We start from the raw sequence: 25,755 nt of genomic DNA, 5'->3' as shown, positions 1-25,755 counted from the left end.
CTTCGGGAAGAACGCCTTCCTCGCGAACATCACGATATCCCGCTGCACAGTGACCAGCGAGCACTGCAGCCGGAACAATTCTGCATCGGGAAACACCGATCGCACATCACAAGTACCACCTTCGTTAACGAAGCATCTTCGGCACAAAACATGGCAAATGAAGCAAGACTCATCGCCTTGAAACAAGAATACGACGATATAAGCGAAGAATTCAAGACCATATGGAGACTACTCGACCAATACGAACAGTCCGGGCAGCGCAACAAGGGCAGCTTAAAATTTTATCAAACACTGGTCGACGACAATTGGAAACAATTCAACATTGTCGTTAACGAATTGCTCGACATCGACGACAACGAACCTGAGGACTTATTGGATGTCTATACAGACCTGAAGATACGATTGGTTAGACTCAACAACATTGATTCTTCCTCAACGGATGCCTCCAACGCAGCGGCGAATCCAAAACTATCGGAATGCAACAGCAATACTTCCAGCAGTTACCAGAGACGTAAGAATAATCTAAATAATAACAGTAACAATGATCATACTCCGCCGATGGAGAATCTCGTATCGAGTCTAGCGCCGATTCCGTCGCATGACACGCGAAGTTCATTGCATAATACTCGTAGCGCGCCAACACGCGACTCGACGACGATCAAGTTCGCGTCCTCATTATCCGAAAAATCTGATTCAACACTACCAAACGCCGTGAATCAAACTACTTCTAACGTCCGCTGCTCATCGCTTGCATGCGATTCGACGACGACCAAGTTCGTGTCCTCATTACCCGAAAAATCTGATTCAACGATACCGATCGCCGTGAATCAGACAACTTCTAACGCCCGCTGCTCATCGCCAATACGCGACCGGACGACAATCACGGTAGCATCATCATTACCCAAACAATTTGATTCGACGATACCGATCGCTGTGAATCAAACTACCTCTAACGTCCGCTGCTCATCGTCAATACGCGACCGGACGACAATTACGGTAGCAACGTCTCTGCCCGAACAATCTGATTCAACGTCACCGATCGCCATGAATCAGACAATCGCTCACGTTCGCAACTCATCGCCAATACGCGACTTAACGACAAACAAGCTCGCGTCGTCATTATCTGAACGATCTGATTCAACGCTACCAATCGCCTTGAGTCAGACAACCTCGAACGTCCGCAGCTCATCGCCAGCACGCGACTTGGCGACGGCCAGGCTCGCGCCATCGTCTGAACAATCTGATTCAACAATGCCGATCGTCTTGAATCAGACAACTTCTCACGTCCGCAGCTCATCGCCTGCATGCGACTCGACGACGACCAAGTTCACGTCCTCATTATCTGAAAAATCTGATTCAGCGATACCGATCGCCGTGAATCAGACAACCTCTGATACCCGCAGCTCATCGCCTGCATGCGACTCGACGACGACCAAGTTCGCGTCCTCATTATCTGAAAAATCTGATTCAGCGATACCGATCGTCTTGAATCAGACAACTTCTCACGTCCGCAGCTCATCGCCTGCATGCGACTCGACGACGACCAAGTTCGTGTCATCATTATCGGAACAATCCGATTCAACGCTACCAATCGGCTTGAATCAGACAATCTCTAACGTTCGCAACTCAGAGCCAAAACGCGACTCGACGACAAACAATTTCGCATTATCATTATCTGAACAATCCGATTCAACGCCAGCAAGCGCCTTGAATCAGACAACCTCTGACACTCGCAACTCTTCGCCAACACGCGACTTGAAGACAACCTCTCACGATCCTCTGGACCGGAAAAAACTGAATCCCGTTCAGGACAACAGAGGCAATTTCGAATCAAAACCTACAGCAGGGGTTTCGAAATCCACGATAAGATTCTCCAGGAACATTTCCTCCTCAATCAGCATCTCAATGTTCAGTCTGTCTTACAGCACGTTACCTGTATCATCTGAGAGCAGGAGTATCGTATCGGAGAGTCATCTTCCTGAACATAACAAGAAGATGCCACTCTCGCCATTTCCGAAAGGGGCCACATCTGCGAATTATCCGAAGCGGAATAATCATCACGTTGTCACCACCATTGCTGCATCGGACAAGTCTCGGGAAAAAACCACGAGGATCTCACTGGAGTCACCCCTGGCTCCAATAACGCCAACATATTCTCCAATGCCAAGGCAAGTCACAGTTACGACGTCCAGCGTCACGACGCCCAACGCTCATTCTCCGCCAAGGATCATCACTAAGAGAGCGCGATTCGGGCGGATCATCGGGGGGAGCCCAACCTCCCAATCAACTACAAAACTCCGCATCGTGTTGGACGACTCAGCATCAGGCAACACAGGAATTTCGTTCAACGACACCTCATGGGCAGAGGTGTTCCAAGACACGTCCTGGGCAGAGGTGTTCCATGACACTTCCTGGGTCGAGGTACTACACGACACCTCCATGATCGAGACATTCCACGACACTTCATGGGCAGAGGTGTTCTACGATACTTCATGGGCAGAGGTGTTCCATGACACTTCCTGGGCAGAGGTGCTTCACGATACCTCCAGGATCAAGGCACAAAACGACACTTCCTGGGCCCAAAAACACAACCGCAAATTCCTAAAACGACGAGAACCACAGCGATCAAAACTACAAGGAGTTTCCGAACAGGACAGAAACAACAAACTTGTCAAATCACTATAATTCAGTAATTTTCAGATGTAATCCGTACTCTACGAAGGGAATCTCGCCCATTCATCAACCTCGGAATCATCTATTGCAAATCGTTTACGTCAAAGAGCGAAAGGATCGCAACCACCGCAGAATCCAGGTATTCGTATCCAATTTATACGTCTTGCAGTTAAGGCAGTCCACATCGAGCTGGTCAACGATCTCATAAGCAAGGCCTTCGTCGCGTCTCTGGGAAGATTCATCGCTCATCGAAGGGTCAGTCTTTCTAGCCGACCGATGGATCGAATGGCACTTCACAACTCTCAACTCGCCTCATTTCAACGGATTGTGGAAGCTAGCAGCAATTCTTCAAACGACATCTCAGACGTGTCGTCATAAACAAGCTTCATACAATTAAAACGCGAAACACACTCCCTATCAAAATCAAAACCAATCCTCAACTCCAGACCGCCAACTTCGATATCTCCAGATCGAAACGATCTCTTTATCCTTACTCCCAGTCACTTCCTCATCGGAGACTAACAAGTTTGCGAGATCGAGCTTTCAGGAACACTCCATCCAGCCGTCTCCAGCGAGCATCAAGAGTATCAACACGAGTTGAATATCCAAAATAGATGGAGTAAGGCAGTCACGGCATACGAAAAGGCATCATCATCCTCCACAGAGGAGACAATTTTCCCCAGTGCAATGGCAACGCAATGGGCATATTCATCAAGGTCCAGCCCGGCGCAAACGGCATCATTCGGCCGGCCACAGTTCGAACGGCAACGAGCACTCTGGATCGGAGCATCAAACGGATGGTACCACTACCGATCAGATCGACCCCAGATGCCTCCGACACAATCAACAGTAACATTTGATCGGGATCCTCTCAACGGGGGGAGGATGTTACGTCGGCCGACTCTCTACCTGGACCAGGCGTCGCATCGCGAGCGGGATGGCAACCATATGTCTGCACATCCTTATTGCGTACTCTAAAGAACCTCAAGGACCGACCATAAATCTTAGAAAATTTGAACTAAAGACTCTCAGGTCGAACAAGGATCTTTTCTATGAAAGTATTTTCTAAGATCTCTGGTTTGTGTCCGGAAAACACTTAAAATTAGTTATTTTCACACGTGCGATGCTTCCCACCACAAACCTTCTATCGAGGGCGGCTAAGACCCCTCCTAGTCCACCAACAATCGTAATGGCCAATAGAAACAATGTCTAGTACCCTCACTTTCCTGGCCAAAAAATTGTCATCTACGAATCCGATGATCCCGTGCGTTAGACACACCCTTTCCTAGCTCTACTCTGACACAGCATCGTCACTCTCAGGGTAGTCTATTTTCGTCGTCCGAACAGTCAGTAAGTCTACCACGGTTCTACCTTCAAATCAATTCGTTTGCAAAGTCCAACTATCTCATCGAGAGATATCGTCAAATCGGGTCACATTTTCAGTAACGCATAAGCTGTACTCATCGTCAAATACTTGTGACGCTCATAAGATTGTATAATCCATTGTTGAATATATCTATCATATTAACCTGTTAACACAGTGTTAATTTCAATTAACCACCCCTGTTATCCTAACCGAAACACGGGGAACGACTACTTCGCGGCGTCGATTATACGAATCGTAGCGAGAATTTACGCCTCTCGCTGACGCGTTTCCTCGCGACCGCGTCTCTCCGCGTCTCTCCGCGAACGGTCGTAACAATATTTGTCCACTTAAAATGTCGTATAATTTCGATATACTTGGTGTATCTGAAAGAAACGAGCGAGGATTTCCAGGTGATTGGTGGAAATTCTGTCGATGAAGAACGCGAGCAAACCATTTGCCTAACAATAGTAAGCAAAATGACAAACCTCGACAACTATACTCGCGAGCAGCGTCTACAAGAACGAAACTCTATTCCACAATTCAATTTGTCAGAAATTTACTTCATTGTCGCTATCAAACTGCATACAATTCTCATAGAATCTCATAGAATCGTTTTCAATTACCATATCACTCGCGCCATCGCGCCATCGCGCTATCGATTGCTGGAACTAGGAAGGAGATTTCTCTGGAGAAACCAAGTATCCAGCGTTCCTCTGCCAGAAGAATCTCTGCATGATCGCGTTATGTGCTTGCATCGTACGACACGCAGCTTCGCGTTTCACGGTAGCCCTGGTTCGCACGTTCGCGAGTTTCCCTTGAAAGTTTTCGGCGGAGAACGTAAGTTGCGCTCGCGTAATTTAGCGAACTTCACCGCGGCAACTTTCGTGCTAACGCTCAGGAATCAGAGGAATCCGGAGACGCGCGGCGACTTAATTAAATTCGATAAAACGTCCTGGGCACGAGAACAGGACGGACGGGTGTGAGAGGCCGAGCGAGCAGCGAGCGCAGGCCGCTCGTAAAGCGTGAATTACGACGCCCTGTAAAACGACTCGACTTACGTGTCGATGGAGGGAAAAGGAGCAGCGTTGACACACGGGGGCTCGTTTTTATTTCACTCCACCCCCGCACCTACGATTAATTTCTTTACTTTTTTCCCTTTTCTCTCGTCCCTTCCTTCTTCTTCTCGTCGCGTTCCCTGTTTCGCGTAGCACGTGCCGTTTTATGGCTCGTGCTTCTTCGATACTATCCACCATAGCGATTACGAAATCCTTGCGTCACGCGTATAAATATATACTTGTATAAATATCGAGCGCGTGCGTGCCGAAAATGCTTGGATCTCGAGAAAGATGTGGGTGTGTGTGTGTGTGTACCGGTGGCGCGCACACGTCGTAACTCATAAGGGAGATTAATGTCTCCGGCGGAACTGGAGAACTGTAAAGCTTCGCTACAGAAACTGTTCCGTTACTGTACGAAAGCTGTTACTCGGCAGAGGAAACTGAGTCGAGGATCGTGATGCGACTGTAGAACGTCGTAAAGAGCAGCTTTGAGTATTCAGCCTGGCCGCCTTTTGCCGTTTCTACGGGAAATTCGGCCTTTCTTTATTGATAACCCTGCGTGAATAGGGGAAATCGTTTCCGAATACGCTTCTCGTGAATAAAGCGGCCAACGGGGGATAATAGACGGATGTTTTTATCCCGCTATTCCACGTTTTTCTTTCTTCTTTTTTAGTTTCCCTCTTTCTTCGCGTCCCTTTATTGGTCCCTGGAGTAGGGTCTCGCGTTGTTTCGAAGTTTATGTACGCGCGTGAACTGTATGGATTATATGAAAGAATATTCATATAAAAAATATCGATTATAGCTTTACAATCTTATGGATCCCTTATTTCCTGCAGTGAAATATTTCTTGAATCTTTTTTTCTTGTTATTCGTGTTGTTTAGACGTACCTTTCAACCGATAAGACCAAAATAATAAATAATAATACGAATTGAGACACGGAAAATTGAGATTTGTTCTGTCCGCTGATGACGAAAAATATTTTATTCGGAACTATGAGACGGTAAACCGATCGAAAAAATGTTTGCAAAAACCAATGCAATGTATGCACAACTTATAGAGATAATTTAAAAAGCACTTCCCAAAAGATGTAACTGAGCAACTCACGCGTCTTTTGGCCACGAAATTTGGTAAATATAATAGGCTATAATTTGTACGATGCATCAGATTCCTGTTAAACATCATAATCAACGAATCTCGTTAGATGTGCACGTGCTGCTGGAACGTTTTGAAAAGTACTCGTTATTTGTTCAATCTGCTCCATGTTCTACATGAAATAACGGCTAGGTTGCGTTTCAAATGTTACAAATATAGCTAATGCCCGGAATTATGTGCCGTTCGGCATTAGGGGAACTCCCCTGTGTTTAATATTTTTCTAGTACACATATGTAGGAGTAGTTGGTATAATATTTGGAAAGGAAGTTGAAGCATTAATCTTGCTCTTTTCAATTAATATATTTCAATTAATCATCTTTTGATTATTTGGTTGATGAAAATAATATAACGCGGGGTTATTAGCCTGATAGAAAATTAATTGGAAATAAAGTTATTATTAATTCAATCATTTATATTGGAGCAACACTTACACTAATTAGTGGATAATAACGGGTGGAAAGCAATTAAATCCCGTATCATGTTGTAACATATTATTTATTAAAGCACATATAATTGGTCATTAAATACTTGAACAATTTTGTATTAAATACTGGTATTACAAACATTCATATTTATTAATTTTACGTAAAATAATTTACAAATGTTTAATGTTAGCAAGGGCTAAATATTTATAACTACAGCAGTGAAATTAATTAAATTATCCAATGTTTTAAAAGCCTCAACATATATATATATAGTGTATCTCTTAAAATTTCTGATATTTGATTTATTTTCTCGATCTATTCAAAGTTTTAGAAAAATTTCTTAACATCACCTGTGATAGGTATAGAATATTATCAAGATATAAAATCATTTAACGATCTCACTTGAAATTAATCAGAGTGTACGGCGAGCTCGTCTTTTGGAAACGTAATTTACTTCAACGAGATACCGGTTGGATTTCTCAAGATTTCCCTGTAAAAAAGGAATAATTTCTACTTCTCCTCTGGAACTGAAAGGAACGAGGATACCGGTGCACGTACCTCTAGTCGTGATCCTAAAAGAATTTGCAGTGTAGCCTGATGGTAGCCGCACGTTTGAAAGTATTTCCTAACTTTAAAGCAGCACCGATAATTAGGTAGACGGTACTTCTCGAATCGATTGTAAAAGAGAAAAACACGCGACCTGGTAGTCACAGCTCGCTGATAAATCGGCTTTGCGTAGTTAGTAAAGTAAATCGGAGATATACATAATCTCATTTCTGGGTGGGGATCGTCAAAGGGAATCCATAAAATCGCGACAACTGCGTCCGCATAGGGTGTCCCTGAAGTTCACGAGATATTCCAGCCAGAAATTCATGGAAAGTAACTATATGCGAATCCCTTAACTTAAGTTGAATAATTCATTCCAAATACAAATATTCGGAAAATAAAAGCAAAGCTGCGTTTACAATACATTTCGTAACAACAATTTTTACAAAAATATAACAAGTCCTTAATGAACCGAATAAATTTCTTATTAAGTCAGACACTTATAGAAACATTGATACACACGAACGAATAGCCCGGCATATAAATAAACGGTACGTACGAAACCCCTAAAAAGAAAAAAAAAAAAAGGAGGTTATAACGCTTGCCGCAACACGGTATCCCCAAAAAGACTGAAAACGATCTTTGTTATTAGCGGAATTAAAGAGAAAAAATAAGATTGGTAACTGGGAAAAACGATATCCACCGTACAGAGGAGTTAATAGAACTGAGAGAACAGGGCGGGCGATTAAAAGTGGTTCCATAACAAATGAAACATTCACGATTGAAATTTACGGGGGTTGCGGGTAAGCTCGCAAGCACAGCTTTATTTACGCGAACCGGCGCCTACTTTGCTCCACGGTAATTACTACGGCAATTACATCGCGATTTACAGTAATTACAAGTTTTACTGGCTGAGCGGAACCCGAATGTGCCGGTCGCGGCACTCTATCCCGAGCAGGGCCACCTTTTGCTATAAAAAGCTCCGGTGGAGCACCGGTAAAAACCATTAATCTACCTACTACATTGCGGTCTACAATACATCTGGACTTAACAGAGAAGTCGTCTCCACTGCCAGGAGAATTTTTCTTCGACAGACCAGCACCATTTTAATAGTCTCCTTTCATTTCTCCGCTACAAAGGAGGACATTAAGAAACTGGCCAAGAACGCCACATTTGCTCGTGTTTTTCCTTTTCCTCGTGTAATTTGTTTCACCCGTGTTTATTCGTTCGAAAGGGATTTCGATTGCTTGGAAGTCGGATGACAAATACGATTATTCAAAGAAAGATGACACTCTTTGTATCTTCGCTCGCTTATCGATGAAAAGGTACATCTATGTAACTTTTCATCTTTTGAGGGTCTTTTTCTTCAAGTGCATCCTTTCCGGATTTTATCGTTAAAGTAAGTCGAGTAGTATTTTGTCACAATAAAGTACAAGTTTTAAGTATATAATTACCGAAATATTAAATATACCTCAGATTTCTGAATAGGTACATCGATATGAAACACTAGTTATGCTCTTACGTGTTATTCGGCTGGTCCCTGCATCCTGGAATTTTAGAAGAATACACTAACAAGTAGTGAGAATTTCAACGAAATTATAAAGATAGAATAGCATCGAATGTACATATTTAATTGACATACATGAACATACACGATGCATGTATAAATTTATCGAAATTAATAAAACCGAAGCATCGTATCTAATTAATTCATGCAACGTTGCATGTATGTCATTGAACTTATTGTGAAACGAGAAACTGTTACCAACACCATTAAAATGCTTTAACATAAATTCTCGATTCATTAGGTACTTATGGACAGAGCCGACGTTTTCGAGTCACGGCCGCGTTCGAATATTACAATAATTTTGATTGGTGGGCGTCATATAGTTAGCCATATGCGTCATTGCCAGATATTTTCGACATCCACCGTCGCTTATTTGGCATCGTTCGAACGCGTGCTCGGCAAACCATGGCTTATTAGCATCAATAATTTGACAGCATTTAATAAACAATCAGCCAATCTAGTGTCATCTGTCGGTCGAATCTAGTTAAACGATTTAGCCGATAGTAAATTGCACTGTGACATAACATTCTGAATAATTAATAACAGTCCCCTTTCGGACGAGTACGTCCGTTTTATTTTCTCCACCCTCTACATGTTATATCTCTATTTTATAAAAAAGATAGCGTTATTTATGTAATCGAATAGAAACAAAATTCTTCTTCCAGATAATTAGATTTACTAAAAAAAAAAAAAAAGGTATTGTAACATTTGAATTTTGTATTTCAATGTAGAAATAATTGTTAATACATATTACGTTCACGAAGAGAAAGTTAGTCAAATATTATTTGTGACAAAAAATTAAGAAACAGTCGCAGACCATTTGATCGTCAGAATCGTCAAGTTCGTCGACGTCGTGTTACAAAATTTCAAGTACGTTCTACTACTAACTCGATAACGTTAATCCCTTACAGAGAAGGGAAATGTACGTGGAACCAAGAACAAATTACTCTTGTTATTACTTTACGACTACGAACCTCGACATTTTCACCCTTTCCTGTTAACGCTACTCCTTTACAGTCGTATTTATGCCGCAGCAAAGATAACGAACGATACTCGAACGGCGCTCGGCTAGTTTATCTCAATAGCTTTGCTTCGTTCCGCCACTATCGTAAAACGGTCCTATATGCTGAATAACGACTCAAGGAAATAATTAACGCAGAAACAAGATCTATCACCGTATAAATCTGGATTACACGCGACGATGGAGACGACTAGGGCTTAAGAATCTTTTGACATTTTCATTCCGCGATTCCCAAGGGTAGGCCGAGTCTTAATTACCTCGACACGAGACAATTTGTCTTAGTTCCAACTTTACAACGGAATCGAGGAATATGGTCCCGTTATCGACGAACTGTAGATTATTAAATTACCAAGGTATCGATCATTATCATCCTTAGGGTTCTCCTCGAGATCGTCAAAGTTTATAATTGCGGTGGTGATTCTTATACATTTATGGGAAATTTAAGGCGCGAAGATGTATAAAATATGCAGAGTGCAATACTCGTTGCAATATTTAGTAAGTGTGTTGGAATACAACGATATTACACGCATAGGCACAAATACTCTTACACAGACACCCACACAGGCATTTGAACAGGACACTTATACAGGTCATACTCATTACTGTATAGAGAGTGGGGTTCAAAATATTTAAGGGATCATGGGTCACTACCTACGTCTAGTCTGAGAGTAACTGGCCAACTGTCAATAATCTCCATACTTTGTTAATTATATCACTCGCTTATATACATTTGGTTCTGTAGTTCTGTTGAATAAATATCACTGAATATTATTTTAACATAAACATTGAGTCTACCACAGATTATTAATCTTAACTTTAAGATTAAATTCTAACAAAGTGAAACGAATTTATGCCTAAACTCTATTTATCATTTATCTTCGATGGTTTCCGCTGTAACAAGTACACGTTAATTAATTTTCTATATAACCAGCTCTGATTAAATTGTTCACAGCATCCTCGCACATTCTCACGATAGAACGTCGATGACTCGCGGAATACATATTGATAACTAAAAAGTCATAAAACAGGAGTAAAAATTCTCTGCGCCATTGACATACGGCCTCTTTATTTACGTTTGAATTATGTGAAAGATTGTTTCGTGCGTCGATAAATTATCAAAAGATTTCACGCTGAAAAGGAACGTGCTTCATACGATACGCGCAACCAAGAAGCAGAGGAGGGAGAAAGGAGATCGCGAAAGGATTCGCGGCATGCCAGAATAATAACGTTATATTTCATTTTGCCGATGGCGAGCAACGGAAACGAATGAAAACGTCGGGCAAAAATAAGGCCAGTTAAATTTACGCGTTCGATAAAAAAGAAAATAAACGCGGCTGGTATCTTGGACACGTTCGCCCGGAGGCGATCATCCTCGAGATTCAAAACCCTCTCGCGCATTCGTGGAAACGGAAAGATTACTTATTTACGGGGGCCTGGCAACGCGCAGCAGCTGCGAGGGGATGGAAGAAGACGGCAGCCTTATGTTGCGTTTGATGTTACCTCGAATTGGCTAGTTAAGAAGCAAACTCGTTGATGGATTCGTTTTCCGCGTAGAAAGGTTATTTATGAACCGCACGAGTCGAGGCATCGATCCGTACCGGGAACGACGTGGGGGTTCGAGGATTCTTCGGCAACAGAAACGAATTACGATGCTCGCTACACGCATATCTATTCAATCGGCAAACTAGACGACCACTAGAATTTCGATCGAAACAAGTTCGAAATATCATGATAATTGACGCTTTTGTTAATGTTAACGACGCTAAAGGGTACTATTCGCTTGTCAGTCCAATCGATTCGACTATGAAACCTTACTAAGGTGGAAATTTGGCAGAACTGTTTCAACGATTCGGTTTTTCCATCTTCTGATTATCGTAGATCGGCGAATTCGAAAGCAAAAACCAAAAAATTTTCCTCTGTTACGTATTTATTTGTTCTAAGTCAAGTTGAGATTGAAATTGGTAGTTGCTGCCACCAGAAATAGTCCAAGGACTATTTCAAATTTTTATTTATTTCAAACGTTACGGGTAGCGTCGACTAGAGTTTGGTGCTACTGGCAAAACCGATTCCACTTTTCGGCTAACCTGCTATGTGCAGGGATACTAGCACGGGAGAGGATTAAAGCTGGTTGAAAGTAGTTTAACAATATCTAATGATTTATTCAAATCTTGCTCGATTTTGATATTGACAATTGACTGACAGATATAAAATTCTTCGGTTGACAAAATGATAACTCTTTGAACATGGCACATCGAATTTTTGCACCATAGGATGAATCTACGTCGAGTCGTTCTTTGAGTTAGTCTTGCTTTATTTTAGATTTATCTACAAGCTCGACTCAATATGAAAAGTTCCAACTTCGTCTACTAAAACTTTTCAATATAACCGATATTCACAAAAATACTCGGTGGAAACGCGTAACGTACCTCACCCTATATAATAAATTACCTATAGAACTATCTTCCTTCTGAAATCATTCAGATATAAAGAAAAACAGAGAACAATCAGTGAACTAACGAACCACCCAACAAAATTGCGAATTTCTACGGTAAATACACTTTCAGTTGCTAAACTTTCGCAAAAGTAATTAAAATCAGTGGACCCTAACCAGAGGTTGGTAAAGTTACGTTGGTCGATAGTCGATATCTGATCGAGCGGACACAACAGCGGCGATCGAAACACGTACAATTATTAAAATCTTACCACGACTGACGCGATGCGGACTTGCATAACGATACAAATTGTTCGTCTGGAGTTCGCTAAATGCCATAAAAAATGATAGTTGTACCGAATCACTGTTCCTACGTTAATATTCTTCGTATAACGACAGGAGACGAAGAAGAAGAAACGACTCAGCCATCATCGCTCCCCATTCCTCGACGTTTCACGAGCTTGTAACTGGTTAGAGGCTTCTTTCTTTCATATCAAGATGCCAAGAAAATGTATGGTTACGCCTAGCCGTGAAATTTAGCCAGCGTTTTTCTTGTGGTAAATGAAATTGTTCCAATATCATATAACCGAGCCTGGTGCTTGTCACTGTGGACGTTTTCGTAGTCTGTGTTTGCCGAAAAATAAAGTTTGCGATAAATTCGTCGGATTGTGACTGCGCTTGTTATATGATACGTTGCGTGAAATTTTTCTTCGTTAGAATTTTAATTTACAAATGTTGGTCGGATGACCGGTGTTGGTGGAAGATTTGAACTTTTATAATTCAATTATATTTGTAAAATTAGAACTACATTTATGAATCACGGACTGCAAAATTAACAAGAATTCTGTTAGATTGCCATGGGACGAGTATATCGGAAATTGGCAATCTACAGTGGCTACAAAAAGTATTTGTACACCACTGTATTCATTATGGTATTCACATACTAATTAATTAGGAGTAGGTATATCAAATTTCCTATCATTTAATGATATTTATGTACTATACTATTGAAACGAAATATAGAATCTGATGAAAAAGCTGCTTCACTGAAAAATTAGTGTATGTACACACAATCTCGCGAACTATACGAAGACCCAAACGAAATGATCTTCGGCATGATCTCTAAGTGCGTCAACTAGCCATTTTCCTTCGAACAGCAAAGTTAAATTTGATAACAGAATTTACGAATCTCACAATGCGGGGAATTCAACATAGAAACTTACTCGGCCAATGATATTCGGTTGGAACTGCCGGACCAACTTTCTAAAGGTTCATCTCGGGACACTCATCCACTATCTATCCTCCACCCACGATTTCCCGACTTTCATGGTTATGTTTCCAAACTTGTAGAGAAGTATCAGCGTCGTGTGACCCAAGATGGAAGTGCACGTAACAGTGAGCTATTACGATTGTTTTGTGGAACAAGCGGCTAGGAGAGTGTCATTGATCGATGAGATTGTCCGACCATTGGTCCTCGAGAATGTTCCACGCAATCGTTGATTTTCGACGGACAAGGACGACAAACGCGTCAGCCAAGAAGGAAAATAAGGAGTGGTATTCGTGATATGTACGTCACCGTGTAGCTCGTTAAAACGCGATAACTCCATCTACATGTAAATCTAATCGGGTGGACAAGGCGATGAGGACATCAAACCCCCGTTAACCGCAGCTTGCATCGTCAACCGGCAAGACGACTTGGCCGCCCTAAGCTCGGTCGGAAAGCCACGACCTTAACCGTCAGCGCGTACGTCACCGCAGAATTCTCATGTAATGAGACCTAATCCCGAAGGATGTCTTCGTAGTTTGCGTGCACCACCTTGGCCCTGCTTCTCACGGGCGCTTTCTATTACCTGGTAAAACTACGCTATCTACCTACCAAACGAATGTGGTTAATTATTCTCCTCGTGGATGTGCGGTAATGCGCATACTTGAGATGGCTCGCTCTAATAGTAGAATCGAGAATTAACATCATTTTTGAGAAACTCTTTCGGCCGTTGTTAATACCATATATGGTGGAGAATGTTTTGTTTCAAAATGCAGCATGAAATATTTTGAAATTTGAGAGCCAGAGGATGAAAATATTATGACGCGCGTCGGATTACATTCGCGCGTTTTAATAAGAACGGTAAGTTCTTTTCATTGTTTGGCCGTGAATGTGACGCAGGAAAAGTTTTGTCATGCTACGTTGTCCGTGACAGTCATTTAATTCGATACGAATCGCGCGTTCACATTTACGCAAGAGGAAAGAAAATTGTCGAGGTACATGGCAAATTGATAAAAGGAGATTAATTTAGTTTGATTAATGGCGAGATTAGATATTTCGAGGCGTTGGTGTGTTCATTGATTTCGAAAGAAGTTCGCTCACACTTCTGAGCGTGATTGATGTTGCCTTGAAAAATGGTTACAATGTAGGTTCGGTTGCGAATAAATCGGTTAGCAAGTATCCCTGCGTATGATTAATTAAAGAGTAGATTTGAATTAAGTATAATTAATTATAAAATTTTACGAGACATGTCTCTGTTTGTGTTCAATTCTTTTCAAACTTTACAAACACCAATTTATATTAATATGAATATATAATATATATAATGCGTATTATATCGATAGCTACTGATGTTTAGACAAAGCATAGAATAGAAATAAATATTTTACCGTTTCAATATCATTCAGCCAATATTTTATTTCAACGCTTTTTGGATCGATTACATATATCGCTATAGCGAGGCGAGAGCAAAGTTCAAATTTTAATTTTAAAGTACAAAGTTTCAATAAAAATCTTACATACTGAGACTAGAACATCATACGTCCAACATTGTTATTTAATGTCTAAATTATATTATACAATATATGTATAATCTTCCACAAACGAAATGTGTATTATATTCTATAAAGTATAATTTAAAGTCTTTTTAAACTTTGGAACCTTTGTTGAATTAAACTTTAAATATAGTTTTACGTTCTTTTTAAGTATTATATCGAGTATTATATTACGAGGAAATATCTGTTAGTAACCGCTTAAACTTATAATTAATTTCATATTAATTTAATTAAGGTTACATTTAGCGAATTACCGTGAAAGGATACCGGAGGATAATAAAATTTCAAATTTAATCGTCTTCGTCGCTTTTAATCCAATTTTTATCCTATTATAGTACAATTAACTGTAAATATTTCATCTTTTTTGCTTACAGTTCCAATGATTACTATCAGTGGGGTTGTAGGAAACAAAGTGCACCTTCCTTGTGATATTCGTTCCAACGACAACGACGAAGTCAGCATGGTACTCTGGTACAAAGAGGGTGCTGGTGAACCGATCTACAGGTGAGCCATTGAATCTTTTACTTGCATAACCAAAGATACGTAAATTCTACCAACACGAAAACCAACCTGCTTTCTCCTTCAGACAGAAAAAGAAAGGACCTTACTTGTCCGCTATTAGACATTTACGGTAAAGTAATGTTGCGATAATCTCAATTTATAAACAGCCAGAAAACACTGATGATCACTGATAGAAAAGACACGACGGAACAGCTTGAATAACGAGAGAACACGATAGAAAACTAAATTCTCCCGTACTCCTATCCGCCAATAAAATCCCACTGTAATCCCGAATCGTTATTAAAAGCCCCGAATTCATCAGAAGCCTTTAAAAACCAGCCAACGGTTAGAAGGATATCGCGCGAGGCTATGCGACGTCTAAAATTCTCTTGAAACCCGATAATCCGGGAATATAAATTGCCTAGAAGAAATAAAACGGGGAGCACTGCGGGCGTGGTCGTAGGGATGGAGAAGGGACGGTCCAGAAATTCCTCGCGTTATTTTCCACGGTGAACTTCATTTGCTTGCCGACTCGCTATTTCGCTTCCGCGACCCGTGAAATTTTGCATATAGAATGGTGCTTGGCCCGCAAACCTTCGAAGCTCGTCGCTTTCGCGAAGAAGCGCGACACTCTCTATCATAGGGTGGGGGCATGTGGTCGTGGGGGTAGTCGACGTTGCTGCCCGTCGGGTCATATTTAAGAAATGTAATAAGGTGTAAGATATGTGCGGTGGTGGCGATGCATCGTCTCGAGCTTTTCCACCGTTTTCTTCTCTTCCATCCCTGGCAGAAGCGATGTAGGGGTTGAATCGGATGGTTGGAGGCATAGGTCGTTGCCTGTTGTAAAGTCAGTTTAATCCTCGCCGCTAGAGAGGGAACTTTAAATTTAGAGGCAGACAGACACCCCTTGTATCCTCTCGACGAGCTTTTCTTCCTGTCCTCCCCGCGTACCCTTTTCCGGCTGAGGCAGTAAAATATTTATTACGAGACGTGCCGGCTCGCTTATCATACGTGCGCCAGACTGTTAAAGACACGAAATGGCGAATATCGTTTCTTCGGCTTTCTCTTGTTTTCCTCGACTTATCGCGCGCCCTCTCTTCAACGGTGCGATGTAAAAGCGATGGTAAGCTTTTCGTCAGAATTTTTATAAATGAATTGAGAATTCGATTTTTTAACTCGGAAAGAAATTATTTCGAGGAATAATTACAATTTAAATCAATTTGAAATTGGTACCGGCACTTTCTCAATGGATTTAACAACAATCGTACGAGTATTTAAACTCCTAAAATGTCCTTTTTTTATTTTCAAGAATGTAAAAAGTATATCAAAAGGAAAAAAAAAAAAGGGAAAAAGACTAGGTTTTGTGAAGATGTGTTATGAAATGAAGCATATCGAATGTTCAGTTTTTAAAAATTGCATTTTTTATCATTACAGTTTATTTGTTCTGTTTCAGTTGCTATAGAGAGAAATTCAGTGATATATAGAAAGTTGTGCTTTTGAAATAACATGTAAGCCGGGTGTCCGTATCGGAATTATACGATTTTATGAGTAGCTCGTAAATTCTTAACAAAATCTGCTGCTATACGATGTTTTATTGCTAACATTCACGATCGGTTTATACCAATTCTACGAGGTATAAAAATAGTGCGTGTATTTTACGTAGAAAAGTACAGATTTTAGATGCGTAAAACGTGAAAACTACCTTTAAGTTATCATATCATACGTATATTATTGAGTGTCACGTCTATCTAAAAGAAATCCGTCAAACTTCTAAGTTTTGAAAACTTTTAAACTTCGTCTATTTGTTATCTTCTATAGACTTAGCTTACATCTCTTCTTTTGACAATTTCTATCTAACATATATTTTTATACCTTCAAGTAAAGTTATTTCTTTATAATCTTACACATAGTATATTTACGAAGAAACCGCAAAATTGAAATTATTATTTGTCAAACATACGAATCTATTAACTAGACAACGTAATCGTTTATAAGCGGTTGTAAATTATTTGCTAATTAATTATGCAAAATATCTAAATATTTAGCATATAAATACAGCAGAGTAGGCTAATTATTTCATTTCACACATCAGAGGTGCATTTAGTTCCAAATGTAGCGCAATAATTTGATTAATAATTCACCTAATTATATTGTATAACCTTCTTTACAATTAGTCTTAGTCAGCGATAATCTGCCGTTAAATAATATACGCTGATATGAATTCTTTAGAATAGCAAGTAGAAGCACACAATTCAAAGCTTTCAATAGCAATGCAAATATCACGTCTCTTTTCCGCACATAATTGTAAAAAATAAAATTGATTTAATCTCTTCAATAACCGTTCAAATTCCAAATTTTGCTTAAAGCTTCGATGTAAATGAAATGTTAATTGATATTTCGTTTTATCGTGTTTCGCTTCACGTTCGTTTTTTTAATTTCTATTTTCTACTCCCTATAATAACAGAAATGATTATTTTCTTTACGATGTAAATCATTTACATCCTTTTCATACGGCTTGCATAATATTCTACACCTTGCTTATACTCTGTTTATCAATGTAGACCAAATTTATTCGTTCGTTCGTATAATACGAGAAATAATAACCTTTCAGATTTCTTTAATTAATGCGGCATAATGAAAACGTATGTTGTAAAGAGAAAGCGAATACCTCCTGTGATTATGACTAAGCACTGTTATACCTGATAAACAGGGGTAATTTTTTGACTAATCCAACGAAACGAAACGCTGCTCCGCCCTCGAGCAAACCCATGTCGGGAGATAAGCGCTGGCTTGTTTTATATGTAAATCTAGTTCTCTGTATGTCGCGTCGTAAAACTCCGACGAATTATGATATTATATTTGGAATCTCTTTTACGAGTTAACTTGACTGAGTTGTTAACGTTTTTAAATCTACCCTCTCACCCGTTTAAATCACCTCACCCGTGTTAACCCCGTCGCGTAGTTGCCGCTTAATCTCATTTGTAATCCTATTACACCGATTTATTCGGTCACTTGAATGTTTCACCCTGTCAGGACGTTTCGTTCATTCGATTCTCCCGATTATCGATTCATCTACTTCGTTTTCTTGGCTGACCTTATTTCTACGTTTTCTTCCTTCTTATTCTCCAGTTCCTACTGCTCCTCCGCTCTTCCGTATTTTCTTTAGACTCGGCCACCGTCAGCTTTTTATGAAATTTTCCGTAATATTTGTGAGATCTCCGAACAGCGTCCTGAATTGCTCTTAAGGGACATCGTTCCATCGAATTGAATCTGTCCAATTTCATTCGCTACTCCCCTTAGAAACCTTCTAAATCGCTTGCATTATACGAATGATCGTCCTGGTGTCGTTCTTTCGCCAAAGGGTTAATAGTTTACTATCGAAGCCGTAGGGAGACAAAAGATGAGAGCGTGTTGTGGCAAAAGACAGAGAAAAGATAGTCGAATATGTTGCAACTTGCAATGTCTGAAGTCGCTGTTTTGTAAGTATTCGTTCAATAAGTAATTTCTTTAAAACGTATATAATAAACATTACTATTATACCAAATTATATATTGTACAAGAATTCGTTGCGTGGCTTCATGAATGCAAACTTATTAATACAATGAATTTAGAGTAAAATATTTATTTTATCGTATTCATTGCACTCGTTTCGTTACACTTTCAAAGAGTTGAACATTTTTACTAAATGCTTCTCATTTAGCAATACTCTGTTATACCAAATTTACAAATTTAGAGAAAGGATCCATAGAGACGTCATCGATCGTTGCAAATAATCGCGAAACCGAAACTCAGCGAATCAAAGAGGTGCAAGATGCTGCGTACAGACCACGGGGGAGTAGTTCTTACGATAGTAAGATAGTTCGTCGTGCATTCACGAATGCAGGCGTCGAATCTTGCTGCAATTCTCGAATCCAGCGCTTGTGATTTCCAATAAAAACGAGGGTTTTCGCCGCGGATCGTCTCGATTTCTATGCAACGTCGCGTTCAGGAACGTTCGATCGGCGATTCTTCTTTCGAAAATCTCCGCGAATCAGTCAGGTGATCGACGAGGCACGTGAGAGACCGTCGATCGATCCAAAGATTCAGCCAAGAGTCGGAAGACTGATAGCTAGGAATCGCTTTGCGGGGTTATCGCTCGTCGAAAGCCAATCGAACGAAGGAATGAACGCGTTATATCCAAGAATCGTTTCAGCCCCGATGGAAAACCGGTGATTTTCTGAAAGAAGACGAGGAATAGGGAATATGTAGAGACCCATATTATACATATGTATAGGTATATGTATGCGTGTGATGTGTTGCATCAGTGTGGAAGAAGCCCTAAAGGCCGATGGTGCGGCGGCCTCAAGGCAAGCAACCATACGGACGTCCGGACAGCGGCGGCACGTCACGGAAGCGCTTTCCTCGTCTGTTGGAAGTGCGAAGTGGAAGAATTAAATCGTATTTCAACGTCAATGCCGCGGAAGCAGCCGGCAGAGTGGGATAGCTTTGGGAATATTCAGTCACGAGCGGAAATCCGAACTCCCGTGCAGTCGTGGAACGCAATTTAACTTTTAGTCGCTCGTGAGGAACCGTCGGTTTCCATGTTCCTCGGCCTCCTACCAATTCCCACTTCTTTCATTCTCGACCCTCCCTATCTCTCTCTCTCTCTCTCTCTCTCTCTCTTTCTCTCTCTCCCTCTTCACCGTCGTGATACCAGGTAAGAGAAACAGGTAGAGAGACGACGGGTGAAAGGAGTAAGGCTTAACGTCTCGTTGTCTTTCGATCTTCTTGAAACTTCCGTCTGTCGTTCCACTCGCGGAATCATCTCCTTTCTCGCGGCTCCCTCGTCCTTGACTGTTTAATATGCAATCATGCACGGAGAATAGCTCCCCGGACGAGACTCGACGTATACGCCTATCTCTTTGTCCTGTCCGCATCCTAATTCCGTTATGCTTCTCCCGCTAAGATCCTTCACGGTACGGCGAAGAATCTTAAATCGTGACTGGACTTGGACCCTGGCCTCGATATCGGGATTACGTTATAAATAATAGAATCCTGTTCAGGTATTTAAAAAATATTTTTTTCGATATTAGAGAAACGGAAAATATTGTTATTTTATCTACAAACGACTATCGTCCTTCCGAAAGGATTATTCGAAGATCTTATTATATCTTACGATTTTTGACGATATTCTTTGCAATAGGAAATAATCGTTCGAATAGTAGGTAACATTAGTATAAAAATTTCAATTATATCAAAATACACAATCTAAATTGTAAATTATAAACGAAAATTCTTTGATTAAAAATTCTGTTTCAAAATTTCTATTAAATTTATATTTTTTAGTTTTGTCACTGTTTTAGCAGATCGATAATATATAACAAGGGAAACTATACATTTGTCATCTGCGTTTTAGAAGACTTTACACTTACTTAATATTCATATGATTAAACTTCGAACATTACTAAGTTTCTCGAATGGAAGCTTTCCTTCTTGCTCAATTAGACTCGAGAGACACGATTATTCGCTTCATAATCGTGTTACCAATGATTTCGAGATTCGTAGCTAGATCGAAGGCGGAATCGTCGAGGATTTCAGGAGCGATAAGCTCGCGCAAGCATGTTCTCAAGTTCGCACGTTACACCAAGTAAAGTCTACGACGCGAGACGACTCGAAGACCGTTGTCGACTGTCGGATCTTCGAGATTACAAGTGCTTGTTGCATGAAAATTCTCGTCTCAATTCCATGGGATTTTAGCACTGACTCATATCCAGCAGAAACATTCTCGCGAAGAAATTCGTACTACTTGAAATCTTTTTCGTTACGATATGGGTCGTTTGATAAATTTTTCTTTCGTAGATTTTCAAAGAGAATGAAAAACATATCGTAAGATCACATTAATAATCGTGTCTTGTACAATTTCAAAAATTAGATTTAATATTTCTTTCTGGCAATTATCAGAGTTATCACGACGTAATAAGAAACAGTAAAGTTTCGCGGATGCTTGTCGTTGCTACAAAGAACCGATGGTTTCAGCTTCGACGTCCGTGGTCGACGACAGTTGAACAATGCTCGCCTGTGGTCGTCGCCGACGGCGCTAGGGCCAAGAGCTTTTTTTATCACGGCATCGAATCCTGCTCACCTCAGCATCGATCGGTTGGAGACGAAGGACGAAGGGATCTATCGGTGTCGAGTGGACTTCAAGAATTCGCCGACGAGAAAGCAGAAGATGAATCTGACTGTTATAAGTGAGTAGCGCGCCTGTCATCTATCAGAAATTACGCGCAACGTCAGTAGATGTTCCAATTCTTAAAAATTCTCAGCGAATATTTCGTATTATTATGCAATTAATACTGCAATCTTCGGGACTGTAACGCTATATATCTTCCTTCAGAAATATTGAAACATCTATCAACCTGTACAACGTAACGTTCGCTAGTAAGAGAAAGAAGAGATATAAATGAAAAAAGATTTAATCGTATTAATAATCTTGAAAGTATAACAATTTAACAATCACATTCGATATATTATACAATAATAATTTCTCAATGCCAGCTGGATTCCAAACCAGAAAGATAAGCTATCGTACTAACCACACGACATAACTATCGTCTTGATTAAGACATTTACTAAGTACACGATATCATATCTCATCGAATTCATTTTAGAAAATATTTCTAGCGTTGCACGGAACACCTTCGTTTACGCTATTCATTGCACGAAATCGTTCGTATTTCTGGCAACGAGAAGAACAATTATATATCCAGTAGGAGAGATAAACGAACCATCCAAGGCTTGCGCAATTTACCGTTTCACGCTTGCACGAATTCCAGCAGGATTTGCTGGTTTTTAACCGTTCATTTCCACGGTTTGCGCGTAATCGTCGACAAAAGAGTATTCACCGAATGGTAAATCACTCGCATCAGCGGAACTCAATTGGCCCTAATCAATCTTTCACGAGTAAATCACGCTGGCACGCAGGTAGCGCGATAGATCAGCCATTCTCAAGCGGCGGACAAATAATCAATCCGCATTTCCGCTGATTCAATCATGCTGCCTCTGTGTGAATATGCGTCTGTATATACACGTGTACATGTGTACGTACGTATGTGTGTTTCGTACAGTGCCTCCGTCGAAGCCGGTGATACTGGACGGGACGACGAGGGACATCTCGAGGTTGGAGGAACCATACAACGAGGGGAGTGACGTGAACCTGATTTGCGAGGTACGAGGTGGCAAGCCGCCCCCGAAGCTGACGTGGTACCTCGACAACACCGTGATAGACGAGTCCTATCACTACAACGCCGACTCTGGCCTGACGGTTAACCGCTTGTCCTATCCTAAAGTTGGAAGGCAACATCTCAAGGCTCGGCTGATATGCGAGGCCAGCAACACTAACCTTGTGCCGCCGCAAACCAGGCTGGTCGTTCTCGATGTGAATCGTAAGTTACAGAATCTTATTCGCCACTACATTACCAGATCACGGATATTATTATATTCGTATTTTTACGAGTGTAATTAAAAAAATTGAACTCAAGCAGAGGATCGTTTTCTCTACTAAATATTTAGTAAATAATATCACGCTTTGGATGTTTTCTATATTTTTGCAGATTATAAACTTTCTGTGGATTTTTACATTTTCAAGTTTCCCATAGACGCATAAAAATCCGCCGTCTAGTTATTACATTTGTCATTGTTGCATTTTAATCTCTTGTTCGTTAAAAGCGTAAAAGCGCTACCAGCGAACAGAGCAAACCTAATGCGTAAAATAACTGTGATGGATAGCTGTAATTAAAAAATTTTCACGCACGTTTTGACTGGATCGCGCTTCAATACCACGTCGTCCCGATGTATTCCAACAGATATTTTCGAGACTTTAATATGGCCGTTTATGGTGGTGTTAATAAGTACAAGGTGTTTTGGAAAATAGCTGCCATCGGTTGATGAGAATTTTCTTTGAGAGCTTGCGTTTATTTGCAGATGGGAATGAACGAAATAGGAAGATGAATGGAGTTAAAGGAATTCGGATAAATAGTGGATTAGAGTAGAGAATTTAGCAACTTGCTTTGATGTTTGTTTATGTTTTATATTGAAAATGTACTATTTTTGAGGTATCCAAAAAATCGAACAAGATCTTAATATTTCGCTGTGAAAATGCCTTTCTTCGATTTTTTGTTCGTTTCTCTTCGTCGCATTTTGAAATGACATTACTCCTTTAATCTCATCATTGGTTCTATTTCTGTTCTCATTCCGAGGATTTCAACATCGTGCTTGTCGTAATTCGGAGATAATTGTGTCGTTCAAACTGGTGCAGTTTCAGATAGAAGATTTCTAGATAGAAGATCCAGAAATAGAGAGTTGGTGATATAATTGTAATTGAAACAGCATATAACGAAGAAATGAAATGAAATCGTTTAAATATTCATTTCATTATTTTTGTAATTTTATATAGTTTGTAAATTTATATATTTTTTATTAGACTTTATTATGCGCTTCGGGTCTTGGCTAATTTTATATTTCGCTTATAACGAGATCTCACGTCTCCACAGACATTATTGGTGTCGGAAAAATAATAAACTTATCTTGGGTCGTATTATTCCACTAGTTTCAAGAGTCGAAACATATCGAAATATTTTCCAACAATTTTCCCGATCCTTACTGTTTCGGATATCGAAAAGAGTTCTGTTCTTACACATGTGCTGTGATACAATTTATCACATTTAGTACAGTATTTAAATTTTGTCTCAATATTGAACATAATAATAAATTCTAAATTAGCGATATAAATAATTCTCTATTAGGATACATACTTTCCGAGAAAATGACATTAAGAACTACGTGTCTGTCGTAAATTAAATATCAGATAGAATGCACATATTACTTTCACCTTTCTAAATACCTCGTAATATTTCTTCATAGTCAAGAAAGTATGTTCCCTCAACAGCTTCTCTAAATCATGTACAACGTATTGCAGTTATAATGGCGAAATCGCGCGAATACCAGGCTAAACGGTTACATATTTCCGTCTGCTATAAGTAGATAGAATCACGATACCGGTGACGTCAAGTGGTAAGCATTAACGAGACGCAGGGCGCGTTTCGTGCGATCTCTGGTTCGTGTTGTCGAAACTTTCGCAACGAAATTATACAGAAATCAGCTGCTTTTACGGCGAATTAACGCATAGGTTGTACAACTTACACGCTTGACTCACGGCAATAAATAAGTTTGATCTTTTACGGCTTCGGACAATCATACGCGCAAAGGAGCGAAAGACCGATTAAGAAACGTGTTTGACACTCGTTCGAGAATTTATCTGTATGTATTTCCTCGTTGGTGGTCTGGAGTTCCCATGGTGCACGAACAGGCTTTCTTCATTTGCGAAGAGAATATTAGGCATAACATAGAATGAGAGAAAAAGCATCTGATAGACGTTTATTAGGTTGAGATTTATTGGTCGAAGTGTATGAAATATAATCTTGTAAAAAAGAGTTTGGTGGCATTTCGTTTCTCTAAAGTATCCCATGTGATTCAATGCATTTTCTCTATCACTTTAAATGAATTAGTTTCGTTATTTCAGATTTATAGGAATTATCAGTTCTATAAATTCTCCGATTAGAATTGTTACAGTTTTCTTAAAAATAATTTCCGCGCTAAAAAATTATCTGGGTGACGTTGGGGATCTGAAGTATCCTCAAACGCTAAAATAACGTGTCCGGTAACTTTCATTTCGCTTTTTTCAAATTTAGACTCGCGTAAAATCACAGTAATATTCCGAATATTCGTGACTAGGTTGCGGTGACGTGATTTCGTTACATTTTATGCAATTTCAAAAACCATCCGACGATACGAAACTAAAGATAATAAATCAGAGAAAGCAACTCGAAATATTTCCACATCTTCATTGTATTCTTAACAGCAGATTAATTGCAAACGAATAACGTGACTAATGCTACGTTATACGGTACAACGAATACAAATGGTTATTCTAACAACTTATCTACAGTTTTACATAAATCAGCTCCTCTTTATACAATACATAAAATATATCTTTCTCAGTTACACTCAATTGGTTCCATTTAAATATATACCTATAGCTTTCGATCTATAGATTTTAATCGATCAACGCCACATAAATATTTGCGGTAGAAAAATCCAGAGAATATTCGCGCCACGAAAGAAACAGTACTACGGTAGAAAGATGCTCGTACGACTATCAGAATT

The 25,755-nt window shown here is 40.0% G+C and overlaps 1 protein-coding gene across 3 annotated transcripts in view; it reads left to right on the top strand.

Annotated features, from left to right (window-relative positions):
• The window catches only part of LOC139991902 (neural cell adhesion molecule 1), a 219,685-nt gene that overhangs the window by 139,706 nt on the left and 54,224 nt on the right, over nt 1–25,755 (top strand). For all 3 annotated transcript variants that reach the window (XM_072012302.1, XM_072012303.1, XM_072012301.1), the window contains exons 2-4: nt 15,429–15,558; nt 21,571–21,782; nt 22,659–22,976. In XM_072012302.1, coding sequence (XP_071868403.1) covers nt 15,434–15,558; nt 21,571–21,782; nt 22,659–22,976 — 655 coding nt within the window. In that variant the 5' untranslated portion in view covers nt 15,429–15,433. The remainder of the gene's footprint in view (nt 1–15,428; nt 15,559–21,570; nt 21,783–22,658; nt 22,977–25,755) is intronic.

Source organism: Bombus fervidus, chromosome 11 (assembly GCF_041682495.2).
Source record: "Bombus fervidus isolate BK054 chromosome 11, iyBomFerv1, whole genome shotgun sequence".
Lineage (NCBI taxonomy): Eukaryota > Metazoa > Arthropoda > Insecta > Hymenoptera > Apidae > Bombus > Bombus fervidus.
Note: the sequence above shows the minus strand (reverse complement) of the source record. Positions and strands in the feature narration are given on the sequence as shown.